Source organism: Arvicola amphibius, chromosome 2, assembly GCF_903992535.2.
Source record: "Arvicola amphibius chromosome 2, mArvAmp1.2, whole genome shotgun sequence".
Taxonomy (NCBI): Eukaryota; Metazoa; Chordata; class Mammalia; order Rodentia; family Cricetidae; genus Arvicola; species Arvicola amphibius.
This window is the reverse complement of record NC_052048.2, coordinates 83,371,141-83,390,004: the sequence shown is the minus strand read 5'-3', so window position 1 is coordinate 83,390,004 and position 18,864 is coordinate 83,371,141. Positions and strand designations below refer to the sequence as shown.

General features: G+C 38.1%; 1 protein-coding gene across 3 annotated transcripts in view; it reads left to right on the top strand.

The window, feature by feature from the left end:
* The first annotated feature begins 636 nt into the window (after nucleotides 1–636).
* Nucleotides 637–18,864, top strand: part of Grid2 (glutamate ionotropic receptor delta type subunit 2) — a 1,433,911-nt gene continuing 1,415,683 nt past the window's right edge. For all 3 annotated transcript variants that reach the window (XM_038318962.1, XM_038318963.1, XM_038318961.1), the window contains exon 1: nucleotides 637–724. In XM_038318962.1, coding sequence (XP_038174890.1) covers nucleotides 637–724 — 88 coding nt within the window. The remainder of the gene's footprint in view (nucleotides 725–18,864) is intronic.

Genomic DNA, 18,864 nt, shown 5'->3' with positions numbered 1-18,864 from the left:
GCCAGCCCCGGGGCCCGCCTGGCGCAGAACCGGAGTCTTCTCTGCATTACTATCGGCATTACCTTCAAGTTCACTTTTTTCACCCCTCCCGGAGCCAGCCTCCCCCTCCCCGCTGGAATCTGGCGGCTCCGCTCGCATCCTCCTCGTCGCCCGTGGCACTGAGAGCTGGCCGCGAGGCGCCACGACCGCGCGCGGCCCGGGGTGGAGGGGCTCGGTGGCGGGGGAGGGCGCGGGCACATCCGGCGCGGGGGTGCCCAAGTTGCGGCGGAGCTGGGACCCGCCACCGCGGCCCCCGCGCGGCCAGGGCCACCGTCTGAGCGCCAGCCTCGCCCCCTGTCCGAGAGCAGCCAAGGCTGGATACATTTTTAAAAAGCCCAACTGCAAACAACTCTGGCGATGCCAAAATTTCCCTCCGAGTGACAGGGCTTGGGAGGAGGCTGCCTCCGGCTGTGCTAGCACTCGGGTCGCCTGTGCCTCCTTGGCGACTAAGAAAGACTGTGCACTGGCGAGAGGGATTTGGAAATTAGTGGGAAAGCTGCACTCAACTCTATCGTGACCTCAAACTCTGTGGACCGGCTTAAAGAATATCTACATATTGGAAGCAAAGTCGTGGTCAAGGAAGATCTGCATCGGAGGATGGAAGTTTTCCCCTTGCTCTTATTTCTGTCCCTCTGTTGGTCTCGAACCTGGGACCTGGCAACCGCTGATTCCATCATCCACATCGGTAAGACAGAGCTGGTGCGGCTTGTGGCGATTTTCCCCTAGCGTTTCCTTGGCAGTAATCTATTCTCCCCCACCCCCTTGAGCCTCTGACGGCAGCTGGAGTAGCTTCGGTTCGCGCCCCTTGGTGCCCGCGCTTGCCCAGGCTCGTCTTTCCCTCAGCTGTGGCTGAACCTTGCTGCGCGGGAGTGAGAGCGGTTGGGGAGTGCGGGCCGGACGCAGGGGCTCACGTTGGCCTCTGCACAGGAGTGCAGAGAGTGTGGGGACTCAGGTTGTGGGGAGAAGGAAGTTTGATTGACTCTAGCTTCCCGATTTTTCCCGGATGTACAATTGAGCCATGAAAAAAAAATCATGGGGGTGGGGGTGTGTGCTGGCAGTGTCATCCGCGGGGAGAGAGGCGGGCTGGGGCTGGGGGCGCTCCCCGCGGCTCGAACAGGTGGTTTTGCATCCTGAGCGGCCGAGTCCGCTGCGGCGAGCGGTGCGGACTCCCAGGCTCGCGATCCTCTGCGGTCCCCGCGACACAGTGGCGGGAGAGGATGGCGGGACACACGCTCTCGGCCCGGCCCGTGGGAGACGCCGAAGCCGTTGCAGGCCGCTCTCGTGGCCGGGCTAGACAGGGCAGTAGCTGACAGCTGCCTCCCGAGCTGCACCAGGGCGAGCTGTGCTCCCTGGCTCCCTGAGGGCCGGCGGGTCGCCAGTATCCTGGCCCCACCTATTGGCGAGCAGACCGGCCGGTGGCGCGGTGGGAGCGGCGGGGCTCGAGTCATTATCATGCAGGGTGCCCGCAGCTGAGGGCTCCAACTCTTCTCACTTGCTAATCCCTGAGAGCTGAGTGGAGACCGGCTTTTGCAGCCTTTTCTGCATTAATGTGATGATTTCCTTTTCGGAAATTCGCCTCCTGGGCAAGTAAGGTTCGTTTGCGAGGCTGCAGTGAGACCCCTCTGGGGAAATTTTTTCTTCTTCTTTTTTTTTTTTTTTCCTTTTTGGTTCAGGAGTTTTTTCTGTACAAACCGTTTTCTGTTCTACAAATCCAGGCGACAGATGGGTCACAGCTTCTCCCTTACCCTTCCACCGTGACACACACACACACACACAAACACACACACACCTGACAGGTGAAGCAGCTGCAGGTGGCAGTTCTTCTCAAGCCAGGGGTTCCTGTCTGTTGTTTGTGCCTTTGATGGACAGATCCTTAGCTCCAGGGGGCTCCCTCTTTTAGTATTATAGGTTATCTCCGTAAACATGTCTGCCATTCTCTACCATTCATATCAATGGGACTGTATGTCTCTGTGCAAGGGGTAATGAGGTCAGAATTCAGAAAGCCTTGCCCTGTGCATTAAGAAAATGAAGCATTAGATAGCTGGCCTGCTAGATGCTATTTTGCCTGGGGGCTAACAGTGCTTGTAGGTTCAGAACTTTCCGGGGAGAAATTATGGTCTCATTGCGGGGTTCAGGAAAGCTCTGATAAGAGGTTGGAAATGAACCATGCTCTTTGTAAAGAAATGGCATGAATTTGTGTGTAGTTATAAGAGATGAGGGCAAAACTGTGGGGGTGGGATCACTATTCCTTTCTTTATATTCATTTGATGGTTAGATGTTTCTGATTTATGCTTGCACCCCTCCCCCCCCTCGGGGGTAGTAGATAAGAGTTTATTTTGTTGCTTATTCTGTGCTCTACATGTTAAATACATGATTTACACACATGTATACGTGTATATATCTTGGTATTCTTTAAGAGAGGAATACTACTTTACAGTGCAATCTGGGCATTTGGTTCGGAGTAGGAGATAACTGTGTATGTTCCCTGTCGGAGTGAAATGGCTTACTTATTTATAACCCGATCCTTTAAAAGTAACTGTGCAGCTATTACAGATTTGTTTAGGAGTCTAGCGGTGTGTATCAACTCTGTATAACCAACTGAAAGATATACTTCTTTCTCAATTAACTTGGCTTGAATGAAATTAGTGCATTAGACAAGGAGTTGGCTTCTTTTATAGACTACCTATGACTGCAGTGAAGCTAACAGAGTTTTAAAAGCTTTCTACCTCTTATAATGTACTGAAAATTGGCTAAGTTGTATGTACTTCAGAGGTTAAATGCCCCCTTTCCTGAACATTTACCCAAAGTATGAGAAATTCAAAGCTGGTACATCTGTATTTAACTTGTAAGGCAGCAGTTAGCATGCACTGGTTCAGATAGCTTACTGAGTCGATGAGGAAAATGAATATTCTTTAGGTGATTGCTTTCATGAAATCACACGAGAAATATGAATGTTAAGAGTGTATTAGCTCAGGACTCAAAGGCTGAAAATGATGACACCTTGAGAGAGGGGTATTTCACCTCTAGTGATATAAGGAGATATGCAGAAGCGAAGGTGTCCACAGTCTGGTGAAAAAGTGGTTGTGAGGATAGTCCAGGCACACTGGAAAGACAAAAAGTCATTACTCTATTAAGTCCTTTAAATACTGAAGGCTTTTGATATTGAACTATAGTATGTGTCTGAAAATTCTCAGCTCTCTCCTTTTACTTCATACAATGTAGCTTAATAAAAACAATTGCATATAACTCTTTAATATTTTGTTGAATAAATTTAGTTAAATTTATTGAATTAGTTTATTAATATCCTGAAATGCATTTTAATGGTTGAATCACAATGATTGAAATGAATATTTATTTATTCTACTCAAAATGTATATTTTAGTTGCTTGGATTTTCTGTTAATCACATTTTAGAGGTTATCTACTAATTGCCTGTATTTAATTGTTAGATACACATACACATAGTAGTTTGTGTTGAATCACCTCCTTTGCCCTGGTGAAAGGAAGGTCTTTGACATATAAAAACTATGCAAGTTTGAATTATGCTTCTACTTTGGGCCTGTGCATTGATTGAGTAATTTCATCAGGCCCACATTACTTGATTGCTTAGAAGTTTCCTAACGATCTGCATGCTGCAGGAAGAACCAAAACATCGTGAGTGGAATGGCAATGATACGGTGTTTTATGAGGCTATTCAGAAGTCGCGCTGATTTATGTAGCTAGAAAGCTCCCAAGTCTTTGAGATTAGCCACGCTGACTGCTATTTTCCTCATACATCAGTCGTCCCCCACTCTGTACTCCCTCAACACAACATGAGTGTAGCCTGTGTTGCTTTAATTAAGCAGGGATTAGGTGGCATTTCCAGTCAACTGCACAGTTTGTGTTTTGCTTCCTATCTAATATGGAGGATCGCACGTTTTAACAGTTTAATATATGCTCGTTTCTTTATCTGGTTCCTGTGCTCATAGAACAGATTGTAAATTAGCTATTGCCAGTCACATATCTCTATAAGGGAACACGCAAGGACTGTACTCATCCTCATATTACACACATCACTAGCGATATTTTGCTGTTATCAGTCTTATTAAAATGCCTTCTATCAAAGGGGTAGAAAGGAACCATGTATTCATTTCTCTCATAAGCAGATGACACTTCATTCTCAAGATCATAGTAATCAACTCTGTCATTGTGAGAGGCTTAGAGAGTTCAGAGCATGCTTTCATCATCAGAATGTTTCAGGTATACAGCTGGCTTAGGGAATGAATGTCAGCACATTGTGAACAACACCTGACACACAATTGAAAGCTCTGTTTTTCTTGTTTTGGGTCTCGGGTCTGTTTGATTAAATATGATTATAAACACATTCCGAGAAGAAATATAATAACTACTTTTTGCTAAAATATTTCTTTTTCTTCACATGATATTTACTGGTCAGCCACTGAACTCAATCCAGCGTCAGGGACTCTTTGCATATATGTACCAAATTGCTTTTTTCCCTTTTACTTTTGTTATAACAGCTGTTTGGTCCCTAAGTTGTAGGCAAATAGAAATAAGCTTACAAAAAGTATCAGGACACATTTTACTGTTGCTCTTTTCTGTATGATTAATACAGTTCTTTGAAGCACAATTCTGATGTGAATTAAATTAGACAGTGTTGTTATTAATCAAAGGCATCAGCCATGACATGACTAATAAACATTATAACAAGGACCTTTGCTGTCTACTCCAGATGAAATATATATCCACTAAATATCTCCTATAAATGTTCATTCAAATATGAATAAAAATCACAGTGATTAACATTTGACTTTTCTAAAAATAGATAGTAATGGAAATTGTTAGAAGGAATGGAAGATAAATTTCATTCAATTCTGACCTCTATAGCTTATTTTTCTGTACTGTACATTTCTCTTAATGGTACATTATGATTTTAAAACTCTGTATTTTATACAGAATTCTTTTCTTCTTTTACCCACTTATAGTATTGTGAGTAGGCATTCCCATTTTAATTGGATCATTGGTTCATTTTGATTATAGAGATCATATTAGTAACAACACTTGTTATTGCTGAATATTTAACGTTTATTGCAGTCTATAGGAATATCTTTACCATTAGGTGTCACTGCCTTCTGAACTGCTCCTTTGTAGTCTTAGATGAAAAAATCATATGAACTAATTTTGAAAATATCAGAAAAAGGCATTACTTAGTATTAATTGGTATTGTGGTGAGGAAGAGCTAGGATAGAAGGCAGGCTGCTGTGTGATGAGTGGTGTTGGTACAGTCAGCAGTGAGTAAAGCCATTTCTTAGTTCTCTTTGCAGTGGCTCTCCTCCCCTCTGGAAACCTTAGGGCTGCAAACTGATGGATGTTGGTGTGGAAGTGCATATAAACTAGATGTGAATGTTACATATGTGTATGCAAATACAGAAACATCTAAACATAATGTATATCATCCATGATCACCTATGTTTTCATGCAATTTTACCTGTTTAATATGAAGTTTCATGTAACTTGTCACCATGAGTTAGACTCCTATTTCCTTTAGTCATTTGAATCAGTGTGTATTCTCCTTGATATTTTCTTATGTTCTTTGTTTCTATGATCTCTTTTGTGTGGTAATCTACTCTTAGAATAATAGATGATAAAATGTAAGTCATCTGTCAGTACAATAACAATTCAAACGTGGTAATCTTATACTTACAGAGAATATGGCCTAAACTATTTAGTTAATTGAGTAATATTGAACATTTATTTGATTTTCTGAGTCTCTTTATTATAAACTCTTAAGTCAAGCATATTTAACTCTAAAATTATGTGATTCAAAAGAAAATTCTGTATTAAAGTGTGTTAAAAAGAAATTGGGAGAAGAGACATAGTCAAATACAATACAGAGTTATACTTAATAACATATTTTATGTTGAACTAAAAAATAAAAGTGGAAATATGAAACATAAATGAAACTGTCATCATTCTACTAAGGAGGCAGGAATCAAGCTGGTTCTGGTAGAAACTAGAATTATGATTAATACATTTTCTTTTCTTTTCTTTTTTTTTTTTTTTTTTTTTTTTTTTTTTGGTTTTTCGAGACAGGGTTTCCCTGTAGTTTCTAGAGCCTGTCCTGGAGCTAGCTCTTGTAGACCAGGCTGGCCTCGAACTCAGAGATCCGCCTGCCTCTGCCTCCCGAGTGCTGGGATTAAAGGCGTGCGCCACCACCGCCCGGCCGATTAATACATTTTCTAATCAGATTTGTTAGGTAGCTGTAGTATCAGAGTGAGATGGGTTTGCTTTACTGTAGATTTTGTTTGTAATATGACTAGCATCCCCACTAGGGCATCACACACAGTGTTACTCAAGGCATGCCACACTCAAGTGCTTGCTCAATAGTACTGGCCTCAGTGGTAAGCACTCAGTACTGTCTGCACTGAAATAATAAATTTAAATAACTGAAATTTAAAGCACTCTACTAATTAGTGCATAAGTGATGTCACACACAAATGTGTCCTGTAAAGATACAGGCAGTTTAAAATTCTTCATTTGTTTGATTCCTGTTCCATTCTTTATCCTAGTACACAGTCACTGCTCAGCAAGTAGCCTCAATGAGTGGCTGCATCGTGTTGACTCAGATAGCCTCTTTAGCAGAGGGAAGCAAAATCAGAGCTTTCCCAAGCTAAGCACATGAATTGCATGTTGAAAGTTTGTTAATCAGTCCAGTTAGCCATCTTATTAACATATACTCCTATTCATAAAATCAAGATATTAATTTTACGAAAATACCAATTATATAATTTACTGTCACACAATGATTAAAAATATTGTTTAAAATAAATGTTATTATTTGCTGTTATACATATCTTGTTTTTCCTAAGTGAATAACTCCTAAATTCATTCATTAGTAAATCATTGTAATTCTAGTATTTACAGATTGACAGAATAATGCGGACATTTCTATCAACATGTAAGAATCTGTCAGTGAAACTTTTTAACATTTGTATAATTTTTGTTAATACTTGAGTGCTATGTTTACATAATTTCCACCCACCCTTTCTTTTCTCTAGCTGAAAACCTGTTATATAGCCCACAGTCCCTTTTAACTTTATGGCCTATTACTTTATAATTATTATTGTTATATATGTGTGTTTGTATATATATGCATAAATATGTGTATATATTTACATATACAGACTGCTGAGTCCATTTAATGCTTGTTCATACCTAAAAACCACAATAGTAGCATGAGACGTATATTGGGCCTAAACAAATGCTACTCAGTTGAACTTAAGGCCTGCTCAGTATGAGAGAATTCATGTTCTATACTGTAAACTTAGCCAAGTACCCATTGCTGGTGAGACCATGGACTCAAGAGGAGAGCCTACTATTGCCACATCACTAAATTAATAAATGACTATAAGGGGTCCCAGGATTAAAATACTGAGTAGGCTATGCTTTTGTAGGTATAAATTTTTCAGTTTCAAAAGGGAGACAAATAAATAAGAAAGTAGATACTATTGTAATAAGCAGTACTAAGTTCAATGAGAGACTGACAAGTGATACAGGACTGTATTTTAGGTGGGGTGGCATGGTAATAACTCTCGGGAAAAAAAAGGCTTGATTCAAAGGGCATAAGGCAAGATAAAGATAGTTTTAGGCAGTGACTGTGGCAAGGACAATGACTATGAGACAAGACACTAGGAGTCAGTTTAATTTGTAAAGGGACATTTTGAAAGCCACTTTGAGTATCATTTAATGAGCAAAGTGGGAAGAAGAAGGGAATAAAATCTGACCTACAAGCAAAGCAAATGCAGGAGAGACTTATGTATCATGTCACAGCTCTAAAGTTTTTATAACCTTCTCTGGTTGTCTGTACCAGCTGCGTAGAACTGTAGTTTAGCCACTGTGACTTGAGTTCAATTTGTGGCTGAAGGGGAGGTGCTGTCATTAGACTGCCTATATAAAGTAGTCAAATCAGACTTTCTTCATGTGTTGGCCAAAGGGGAAAATTTCAGGGCATGTAGTATTCCAAAGTGCCTTTTTTGGGCGGGAAGCTGAAGTGTGTTACTGTGACGCAAAGATGGGAAAGTGGAGAAAGTGGCCAATTGTTATAAAGGAATCCAAGTGGGTTTCTTTAAATTGTATATATGTTGGACCTCTAGGTCAAGGCTATAATTTATTTTTATTTTATGTGTCTACATGTTATAGGAAAATTTAGACCTTGTCATGATATTTGGTCTTCAGTCAGTGAGTGAGGAAGATAAGTGAGATACAAGAGCTCTAAGACAAGAGCCTTGCAGAATGGAGAGGCTAGGAGGAGAGACGGAACCCAGGAGAAGAGATAGATGCATGCCCTGTGAAACAGAATAGAAGCCAGGATAAGATAATGTTCTAGAAGAAAACCAAGGACAGTATTCTTTGGAAGATGAAGTGGAATGTTGTCAAGTTGAATATATAAAATAATTATTCTAGAGAACTTCCGGACAGAGAGGAACTTTGAGAAAACTGTGTTCAGTGAGCAAGAAGAGTTAAGATAGAGGCTGGGAACAACTGAAAGAATGCACCAAGACCCGAGGCCTCTAGGAGGCTTAAGACAAGGGAGGAGAAGAGAAGAGATGCAGGAGAGTCCAGGAAATACAGAGTGGGGTTGATTTTGATTTGGACGTGTTCATGCATAGGAACTTTCATGAATATATTTTCACTAAGAAGAATCATAACAGAGTTACAGGCGTTATGAATAAGATACATCATTTTCCTCCAAATTTATTTGCTTCCTGGAGTTTAGGTTTGAATAATAAGAAAGTCTTTTTGTTTTGTAGTTGGAGTATTAGATCAAGTGGTCCTGAGTCAAGCTGACTGTAGCTGGCCTGAGTGAGAAGCTTCTCTGTGGTTCTGAAGCATATATTTCTTATTCTGCTTATTTGCTTCATTAAGTTTTCCAGATCACCACTAATGTTTATTTGATATTTCTTAACTGAAATTATGAGTGGGTTACAATTTTAACAGCAGTGATATGTGTTACAAATAGAATATAGATTTACTTTTGAGGAACTTCATTAATTATTGTGAATATATAATATTCTAAACTAATGAAAGCTAATACAGCACAATGCAATTCTTGTATAATGGATACATTTGAGCTGATCATTCATTTCTTTTTAAAACAAATTCTGACATGCATTTGTTTTGCTTTAAATCCCCCAGAAATAGTTCATTCAAAAATGAGAATATGGTTATTTTATAGGGCAATAGTTTTCATTGCAAAACGGAAAATCATGTTATGTTAATTTTCAGTGACACAGTTAAACATTTCCTTTTATGGATCTTTCACTTCTATTTGTGCTATACCACAGCTGACAGCTTTTCAGTCACAGGTGAAAATGAGGAAAGAAAATGTTCTCAATTTTCTGAGCTTAGGAATCATTTCAAAGTGAATCTTAATGCATTCATATGTCTATTAATAATCCAATGAGTTGTGTATGTCACACTAGTGTTGTGCTTCAGTTAATATCTGGATTGAAATAGGGCTTTCATTATTTTTGTTTTTTTATTCTGAATTCCTTTCTGGTGTTAACTCCTGCATAAGACCTTCTCCCATTGTGGGAATAATGTAAGTGTCGCATGGATATTTCTGCTAGGCTACATGTATTAAGTAATGTATAAACAGGAGATCCATAAATACTCAGAAGATTGAAGTCTAGTTTGAGATCAGAAAGGATTGGCAAAAAAAAATTGTGTTATGGCTGAGGAACACATTATGGAATACAGAATACTGTAATATATTTGTAACTTAGTAGCCCATTACCTCTTGGGATGGTGAAGTACAGTCATTTGACAGAATACAGAATATCAAAATGTACGTGTAACGTAGTAGTATGTGATCTCTTGGGATGGTGACTTGCAGTCATTTGGCAGAATTTTGAAGCAGATTTATATCTAAACTTAGTTGGAATGGGTACCTAAAATTGATGAAGTACTTAATCTACTTACTATCAACATCATTAAAATGTCATATGCCATTGGCAGTACATTTAAGATTGACATATTGTTCTTAAAAGCCCAGGACCAGGTAAGATTTTATAAACTGAAGAGACAAATGAACCATTGCAGGTGTTCTGTTGCCTGTAGCTTAAGGTGACTTAAAGCCAGGAGCTTAATCATTTGCATAAACCCCACAGCAGTTTGCTAGCTTATAAAATGGTTTGAATGGTGTTGTGAAAATTGCATATCTCATCAGTTATTTCCTGACTGACCACAAGTACATTGCACGTTGTTTCTGAAGATGTTTCTGGTCAGACTCAGCATAGACAAAAGGAAGTGTACTCTGCATGTGGCCATTCAAGTATTTTCTGGAAAAGATTTTTTTCCTAATAATTTATCCCTTATTTATGTTTATCATATCGTGTAACCAGACTTAACTGATATTGCTCTCCTGTTATCTGTTGCTGTAGCTGGCGATTTTCAAACACTCTATGAAATTGACTGCTCAAGTAGAAAAATCATGATCTATATTCTCATGCTGCATTTGCAGTAAATATATTGAGTCACTTTTGAATTTAATGTAGGACATTTAGCAGATGGGCTCAGCAAATGTTAATTTTGATATGTGATGCCTAAATATTTCGACTTTAATGTCTCATTTCATTGTCTAGGTCACCTGTGCCTCTTATCCTTGAAGAGATTTTAAAGATATCTGTCTCCTTAAGACATAGTTTCTTATAAGGGAGCTGAAGTAAGAGGCAATTTGAGTCTTCCAGCTGGATGACTACAGTCCACTACAGCATGGGGAATTGTGGGAAGTCAATAAATGTCCTGTTGATGGAATCTTGACAGTGCCATAAGCCAAATATATTTTTTCAGAAGAAAGTAGCTTATAAATAGGATGAGGAGTTTATCCTTTACAGATAGTCTTCATTTATAATAGAAATCTCTTTACTCAGCTTTCTGATGGTTAATCCTTCACACTAGTATAGCTATTGGCTGCAAAATAAATATAATCATGTCAAAGCTAGAGCCAATACGGACCATCAGCCATTTATTTGCCTCTCTCTTCCTTCACACCATAGATGTCAGCAGTCATGTCATTAAATCATGAATTGGGAAGAGGCTTAGATACCTAGTAATGCTGGGATAAATAAAAGCATTGAGCTCGGGTTTAAATTTGATGGCATATGTCAGATTTTGCAGTGTTTCTCATATATATGTATACATATATACATATATATAATGAATTTTTTATTTTAAGCTAATATTTAATATTATAATAATTCAAAAGTTAATCATATAAGTTATCTGTACTTTTCTCTATACTCCAGCAAAGGAAAGAGGAAGTTTATCCCATAGCGAAATAAAATAGTTTTTCTTTACAAGAGCCATGGTATCTTAGTAAGTTACTTACATTCAACCATGTAGCTGTAATTGAGAACAGAACAAATGTAGCTGTAATTGAGAGTACTAAAAAATGGATATATACAAATAATCAAAAAGTAACTGTCAAATGCAAGCTTTTCCCCACAAAGGCTTTGTTTTGTTGTTGTTAATAAACATTTTAAAATAGTGAACTGCTTTGATTCTTTCTACTTCCTGTCCACCCTTCAATGGCAATGCTAATGAGCAGCAAAATAGCCAAAAGCCAGGAAGAAGGAGCAAAGGATTTTAGATAATCTGTAAACCGGAAAATCAGCCCCTGAATGCTTCTAGGCACAGGCTTGCTGAGAAAAAATATCTTTATTTTCCCCAAATATTTCCCAGATTCCGAAGAGGGAGTTTGCTTTTGACTTTTGGTTGTGACCTAAACTTCCAGACCACCAAAGAGGTTGCTGCACAACAAAAATTGGAATCAGATCAAGAGTATTTATATTTGGAGAAGTTTGTTCTTGGGGTACTGCTGCTGACAGCCAGGGCAGCAGAATTAGCTCAGTTTCCAATATCATAACTCTTGTGCCTTTATTATAGGAAAATATAGATTTTTTAGCTATATTTTAAAGCAATTCAGATAATGAACTATGTTGTTTTGAAGCTTTTGTCAATCTCCATTGCGTACTGAGATCTTCCTTATATGATCCCACATGGCTCACAGATGATGCTGTGTTCTAGAAGACTACAAGGAAGAAGCTGAGTACTGTCATTTGAGAAATGCATACAAATGATAAAAGCAAAAATCTAATCATTGGTGAACTAGAGAAAAAAAAGAGATCAGAGAAAGTATCATTATCGAATACAGGTACATGGCTTCATTAGAGGTGTTTGTTTCTTAGTTTTTTGATATGGGGTTTCAATAGAGGGGCCAACTTGGCTTAGAACTCACCGTCTTCATGCCTTCTCCTACAAAGTGTGAGGTATAGTGCATGACATAACATCCAGTTTTGATAAAGTTTTATTCAGTGTTAGTTGATTGTAGATTTATTTTTTCATATTTTTAGACAAGTGCTGTGAGTAATGGTTTGTCTTTAATGGTCTCTTTATTCAGATTATAAATCAGTTTAGTATCTTGCTACCTTGTTAGGGAATCAGTTTTTCTTGTTAGACTCGTTGTTTGTCTTCCTTTAGAGGTTAAATATTTATATTCTGTGATTATCAATTGACCAATTCAGACATAATAATTTTTAGAATCTTCAACAAACAAAATCAAGTTTCTTGGTCTGTCTTTTAAGGTTAATACTATGTACATTTATTACTTTCGGCATTTGTGTTTCCTCAAATGTTTATATGTCATGGATATCAGAGAGACATAAACAAAGAAAATGATAGTAAAGCTATATAAGAGGTATAATTTAAATCTTTTAATGCTTCTAGTAGTAAATAATAAATATTTTAAAAATGTAATGCACAATATACACTTTTAGAGATGGTGTCTTACCATATATCCAAGTGTATCCTTGATTTTGCTTCAGGAGTAGCTGAAATGACAGTATATACCATTATTATCTGGTTTAATTTATATCTTATTAATATTATACTAACATCATTACTTCCTTGCTAACCATTTGTTAAAAATTACATATAAATTGTGCTATCTTCGATGATAAACATGCTTAAAGTTTGACTTTTTCCCCCTTTAAACAAATGTTGTTCTTGTCTTCTAGCAACTGCTAACAAGTCCAATCTACTCAATTGATAATGTAACATTTTAAAATTAAATTTTTCTCATTACAAATACAGACATGCTATGTAATACAATGGTAATCAGAGAGAGTTTCATGATATTTTCAAGACTGAATTTCAAATGGAGACAGTTCATTGCAAATCATCCAGAAGAAATAAAAAGAAATGGTTTGGCAAAGTAACTGTAGAGGCAACCATATTAGTCAGGCTTTGGTGTCAAGATTAGTAAGGTCTAAGTCCAGGCCAGCTACTAAGTTTGAGAAATGGGTGGAGGATCCAGAAATGAGCCTTGTTATATACTGGTTAGCTTCCTATTTCTTTGCTGCTTACATTGTACATCTATTGATTTTCTGTCTGTTCAATGCATAAGAAACATTACTATCATACAAAGACACCTATTTTAGGGGTATCAGAAGCAATATTCATTATTCTTTCTATTTTCAAGATTAGCAAAGTACTAAGACAACCACTGAAGTTTGTGAAGTATTGACTAACCCTTAGAAGTCTGTGTTTAATTGTACAATGTTAGTATCTAATTGTATTTTTTTTCTCATTTTTAATTAAAGATTTCCATCTCCTCCCCTCCTCCTCCCCCTTCCCTCCCCTCCCTTCCACCCATACCCCCACTCCCTCCCTCTCCAGATCAAAGAGCCATCAGGGTTCCCTTCACTATGATAAGTCCAAGGTCCTCCCAACTCCCCCTAAGTCCAGGAAGGTGAGCAACCAAACTGACAAGGCTCACAGTGAGCCCGTCCATGCTGAAGAGTCCAAGCCCATCGCCGTTGTCCTTGGTTTCTCAGTCCTCCTCCACCGTCAGCCACATTCAGAGAGTCTGGTTTGGTCGCCTGTTCCATCAGTCCCATTCCAACTGGACTTGGTGGTCTCCTGTTAGTTCTGTCCCACTGTCTCAATGGGTGAACACACCCCTCTGGCTCCCATCTTGGCAGGTCCATTCTGAGAATAAAAACATGTCTTTAAGTGTGCTCCTTGAATTTTAAATTTGGTGTGAATGTGGTGTGAAATATTGGAGTGTTCTCCATGTTTTGTCTTTTCAAGTATCCCAAGGTTAATCCTTATGGGTTTGACAATTATGCCAGCTTTCTATTAACTTTTTTTTCTTCAGCATAGTATATTCAGTTATAACTATACCCCAAAATGATAATAAGGAAGATTTTATCATTCTGAAAGAAAAAAAACTATGATGCTCATGTTATCTGTGCTATATAATGAATTCGTTCTCAGGATAAATTAAAGCTGATCCTCACTGTCATGAAACACAGGATGTTATGGAGGCTCTGGCCAATCTGTGGAGTTGTAAGTCAGAAATAACAAGACAGAATCAGGAAGCAGTTCCACTTGAAGAAACATGGAGTTGGGGTATAAGATGTGACAAGAGAAGCTGAAGTCAGGCAGATACCAGAAGGACCTGTTAAGAAAAGCGTGACTTAGTCTTCAAGGGTTTCTCATGTGATAATATGGTAAATACAAGGGGAAATGCAAAGGTCTGGGCATCCACAAATGTAAATGGAAAGACTTTGTATAGAAAATGTGTATAGACATTTAGCATCACCAGATGTGCAAAGTTGAATGACAAGGCAGTTGATGCCATTTACAGAATTTATTCTTTTTTGTTGTTGTTGTTTGTTTTTTTGAGACAGGGTTTCCCTGTAGTTTCTAGAGCCTGTCCTGGAACTATCTCTTGTAGACCAGGCTGGCCTCGAACTCAGAGATCTGCCTGCCTCTGCCTCCCGAGTGCTGGGATTAAAGGCGTGCGCCACCACCGCCCGGCTACAGAATTTATTCTTGAACTTAGCATGCACTTGGCTTCATTTGAAGAATCTTATCCCAGTGAACAGAATTTTGACCATTCTTTTGCTTGCTTCATCTGGAGGAATAATAGTACTCTTCACAGGGTCTATCCTACATTAGCTGAAAAATAGTCATTTTCAAGTCTTCTTCTTTTACCTAAAATACATTTATAACAGTATTGTTTTCTTCAAATTGAACTGTTAAAAGCACCATTGTTCTTGTGTGAAACAATCATTAAGAATTATTTATTCTAAATACTATTACTAAAATTTTAGAATTTTAATTTTATTTTAATTTACATGTATTGTTTCTCATCCAAGACTGGAGCCAATATTAAAATAGTGCTGGTGTTATTTTATTTGACTTATATGTCTAATCACGACAGAATTTTAAAGATGATTGCTCTTTGACCTAATCTCAGGTCATTAAAGGTATAATACGGAAGACTATCATCATTTAAGCTTCTTGTTTGTTAGTGGTTGTATTCATTATTTCTCATAGCAACTGTATTTTATTTTTGTGAGTTAGTAGATCAAATGAAGACAAAAATATTTCCATAGAATTTGTACATTTTAGCTAAATGTTATGTTTTAACAAAGTTATTTCTCAGGAGGAAATGCTTAACTCCAAGAATGGAGAGTCACCTGAAATGTGACTGTGTCTGCTTGGAGCCATAATGCAAGTGCTGGCTGGAAGTCAGGTCTGCTTCCCTTTATACTCACTAGAAGACTTCTCCTTTATAGTGGATGATTGATAATCAGTTCCAAGAACAGTCAGTACTTGATACAGTGAAACAGTTTAGGTAAGGCCTGTATTCCTGGGTGATTTTTCTGTTCTCAGCCCTCTTTAGTTCTCCAGTTCTCTTCTGTTCTCTAGCCTTGGTCCCTAGTTCCACTCATTTAGAATTTAAATGAGAGGAGCCTACCTGAGTAATCAATTCACTCAATCAAAGCTGGTAGTGATTGGTAATTTTCAGAATTATAAGCTGATATTTTTGTTTCTTAAGCAGAATTACATAGGATAAGAAAGCAAACAAACACCTTTTAGTTTTGATATTAGTTACACAGTTGAACCCTGCTTCTGTCATTTTGCAATCTCTTACTTGTGTGATTTCCCCAAACTAAGTTTACCTGCATTTATATCACCTCCACCTTCCTGGCTGCAAGTTTAAACAATACACTTGAAAATATAAACTCATAGATTTTGAGCACAGCGTTCATACCACTGGAGGATAATTTGAAATTTTTGTGTCTGGCTGATCACAAGCCTGGGTTGTGCATGTCACCTGAGGTCAAAGAGTGCACTGTGTTTCACCCATTGTTTCTCATTCTGGGGGTTTGCTATGCTGTAGGGGTCAAACAGCCCTTTTACAGAGGTCCCATAAGTCCATTGGAAAGCACAATTATTTACATTATAATTCATCATACTAGCAAAATTACAGTTTAAAGTAGCAACGAAAGTAACTTTATGGTTGTGAGTCACCACAGCAGGGAGAAATGTATTGAAGGGTTGCAGCATTAGGAAGGTAGAAAACCACTGTTTTATCCCATTCCTATATTAAAGGTGACTTTTCTACTACATACAAGTCATCTTTATTTAATGTAACATTAACCATTCCGTCAAATATAGTTCTCTCTAAATTAGTGTAAAACAGATGCCTAAAATCTATGTCGTAAGACTCATTTTGATGACTCCCTCTGCCTCCGTAGCCACAATTGCTGGTGATCTTGATGTGAAATAGAATGAACTAGTAACTTACTATCCAGCCCAGGGAACTTGAGAGTTAGGGACAATATTAATATTTGTGCTGTACTGGCAGAGACAAATTGGAACTGCCTAGAGGCAAACTGGGAGGAAGTGGGAGAAGTCACCTCACAGTATGAATGGCCTCCAGAAGTGGGGTCAACAGGTTGCGAGTCTTAGCAGGAACTTGCTTGGTGTATTCTCGTATACTCGCCAGTTATAATCTCTGAGAAACAGTTTTCCTTCCTCTCAAATAACTCTTTTGTTATGATTTAATGTTCATTTTATTTATAATTCCTTAGAGGTGTTTATTTATTTCATATTTCTTTATTTTATTGGGCTTTATATTTTTCTCTGCTCCCCTCTCTTCTCCTCTCTCCACCTACCTCTTCTTGTGATCCCAATGCTCCCAATTTGCTCAAGTGATCTTGTCTTTTTCTACTTTCCATATAGATTAGATCCATGTATATCTCTCTGAGGGTCCTCTTTGTTGTCTAAGTTCTCTGGGTTTATAAATTGTGAGCTGTTTTTTCTTTGCTTTATGTCTAAAAGTTACTTATGAGTGAGTAAATATTATATTTGTCTTTCTGGGTCTTGGTTAACTCGCTCAATATGATGTTTTCTAGATCCATCTATTTGCCTGCAAATTTCAAGGTATTATTTTTTCCCACTGTGTAGTACTCCATTGTGTAAATGTACCACATCTTATTTATCCATTTTTTGGTCAAGGGGCATTTAGGATGTTTTCAGGTTCTGCCTATGACAAATAATGATGCTATGAGCATTGTTTAGCACATGTTCCCATGGTATGATTGAGCATCCTTTGGGTATATACCCAAAAGTGGTATTGCTGGGTATTGATGTAGGCTGTTTCCTAATTTTCTGAGAAAATGCCATACTGATTTGCAAAGGGGCTGTACCAGTTTACACTCCCACCAGCAGCAGAAGAGTATTCCCTTTACCCCATATCCTCTCCAGCATAAATTGTCTTCAGTGTTTTTGATCTTGGCCATTCTTACAGGTGTAAGATGGAATTTCAGAGTTGTTTTGATTTACATTTCTCTGCTGACTAAGGATGTTGAGCATTTCCTTAAGTGTCTTTCAGCCATTTTAGATTCATCTGTTGAGAGTTCTCTGTTCTCTGTTTAGGTCTGTACCTCATTTTGGAAGGTTATTTGTTTGTTTGTTTGTTTGTTTGTTTGCTTTGATGACCAATTTCTTGAGTTCTTATGTATTTTGGAGATCAGTCCTCTGTCTGTCTGATGTGGGGTTGGTGAAGATCTTTTCCCATTCTGTAGCCTGCTGTTTTGTTGTATTGACCATGTCCTTTGCTTTACAGAAGCTTTTCAGTTTAAGGAGGTCTTATTTATTTATTGTTGCTCTCAGTGTCTGTGCTACTGGAGGTCTATTTAGGAAGTGGTCTCCTGTTCCAATGCGTTCAAGTGTACTTCCCACTTTCTCTTCTTTGAGGTTCAGTGTGGTTGGTTTTATGTTGAGGTCTTTGATCCATTTGAATTTTGTGCATGTCGATAGATTTGAATATATTTTCATTCTTCTACATGGTGATATACAGTTATGCCAGCACCATTTGTTGAATATGCTTTCTTTTTCCAATTTATATTTTTGCTTCTTTGTCAAAAATCAGGTATTCTTAGGTACGTGTGAATTGATGTCTGGGTCTTTAATATGGTTCCATTGATCCTTCTGTCTGCTTTTATGCCAGTACCAATGTCTTTCAGTACTATAGCTTTGTAGTAGAGTTTAAAGTCAGGGATTGTGATGCTTCCAGAAGTTCCTCCATTGTACAGGATTGTTTTGGCTATCCTTGGGTTTTTGCTTTTTCTGTATGAAGTTGAGTATTGTTCTTATGAAGTCTGTGAAGAAATAAATTGAAGAAGACACCAGAAAATAGAAAGATCTCCCATGCTCTTGGGTAGGAGAACTAAGATAGTAAAAATGTCAATTTTACCTAAAGCAATCTACAGATTCAATATAATGCCCATCAAAAATCCTAGAAGTGTTTTTATTTCCAAATTTTTATAGGCAATAGAAATAAGAAGAATATAAGTTGTATTTTTCAAACAAATTTAACTGATATATATATATATATATAATGTATATCATATATGTGATATATATAGTGATATGAGTTTATATATATGTGTGTTGTGTGTGTGTATGT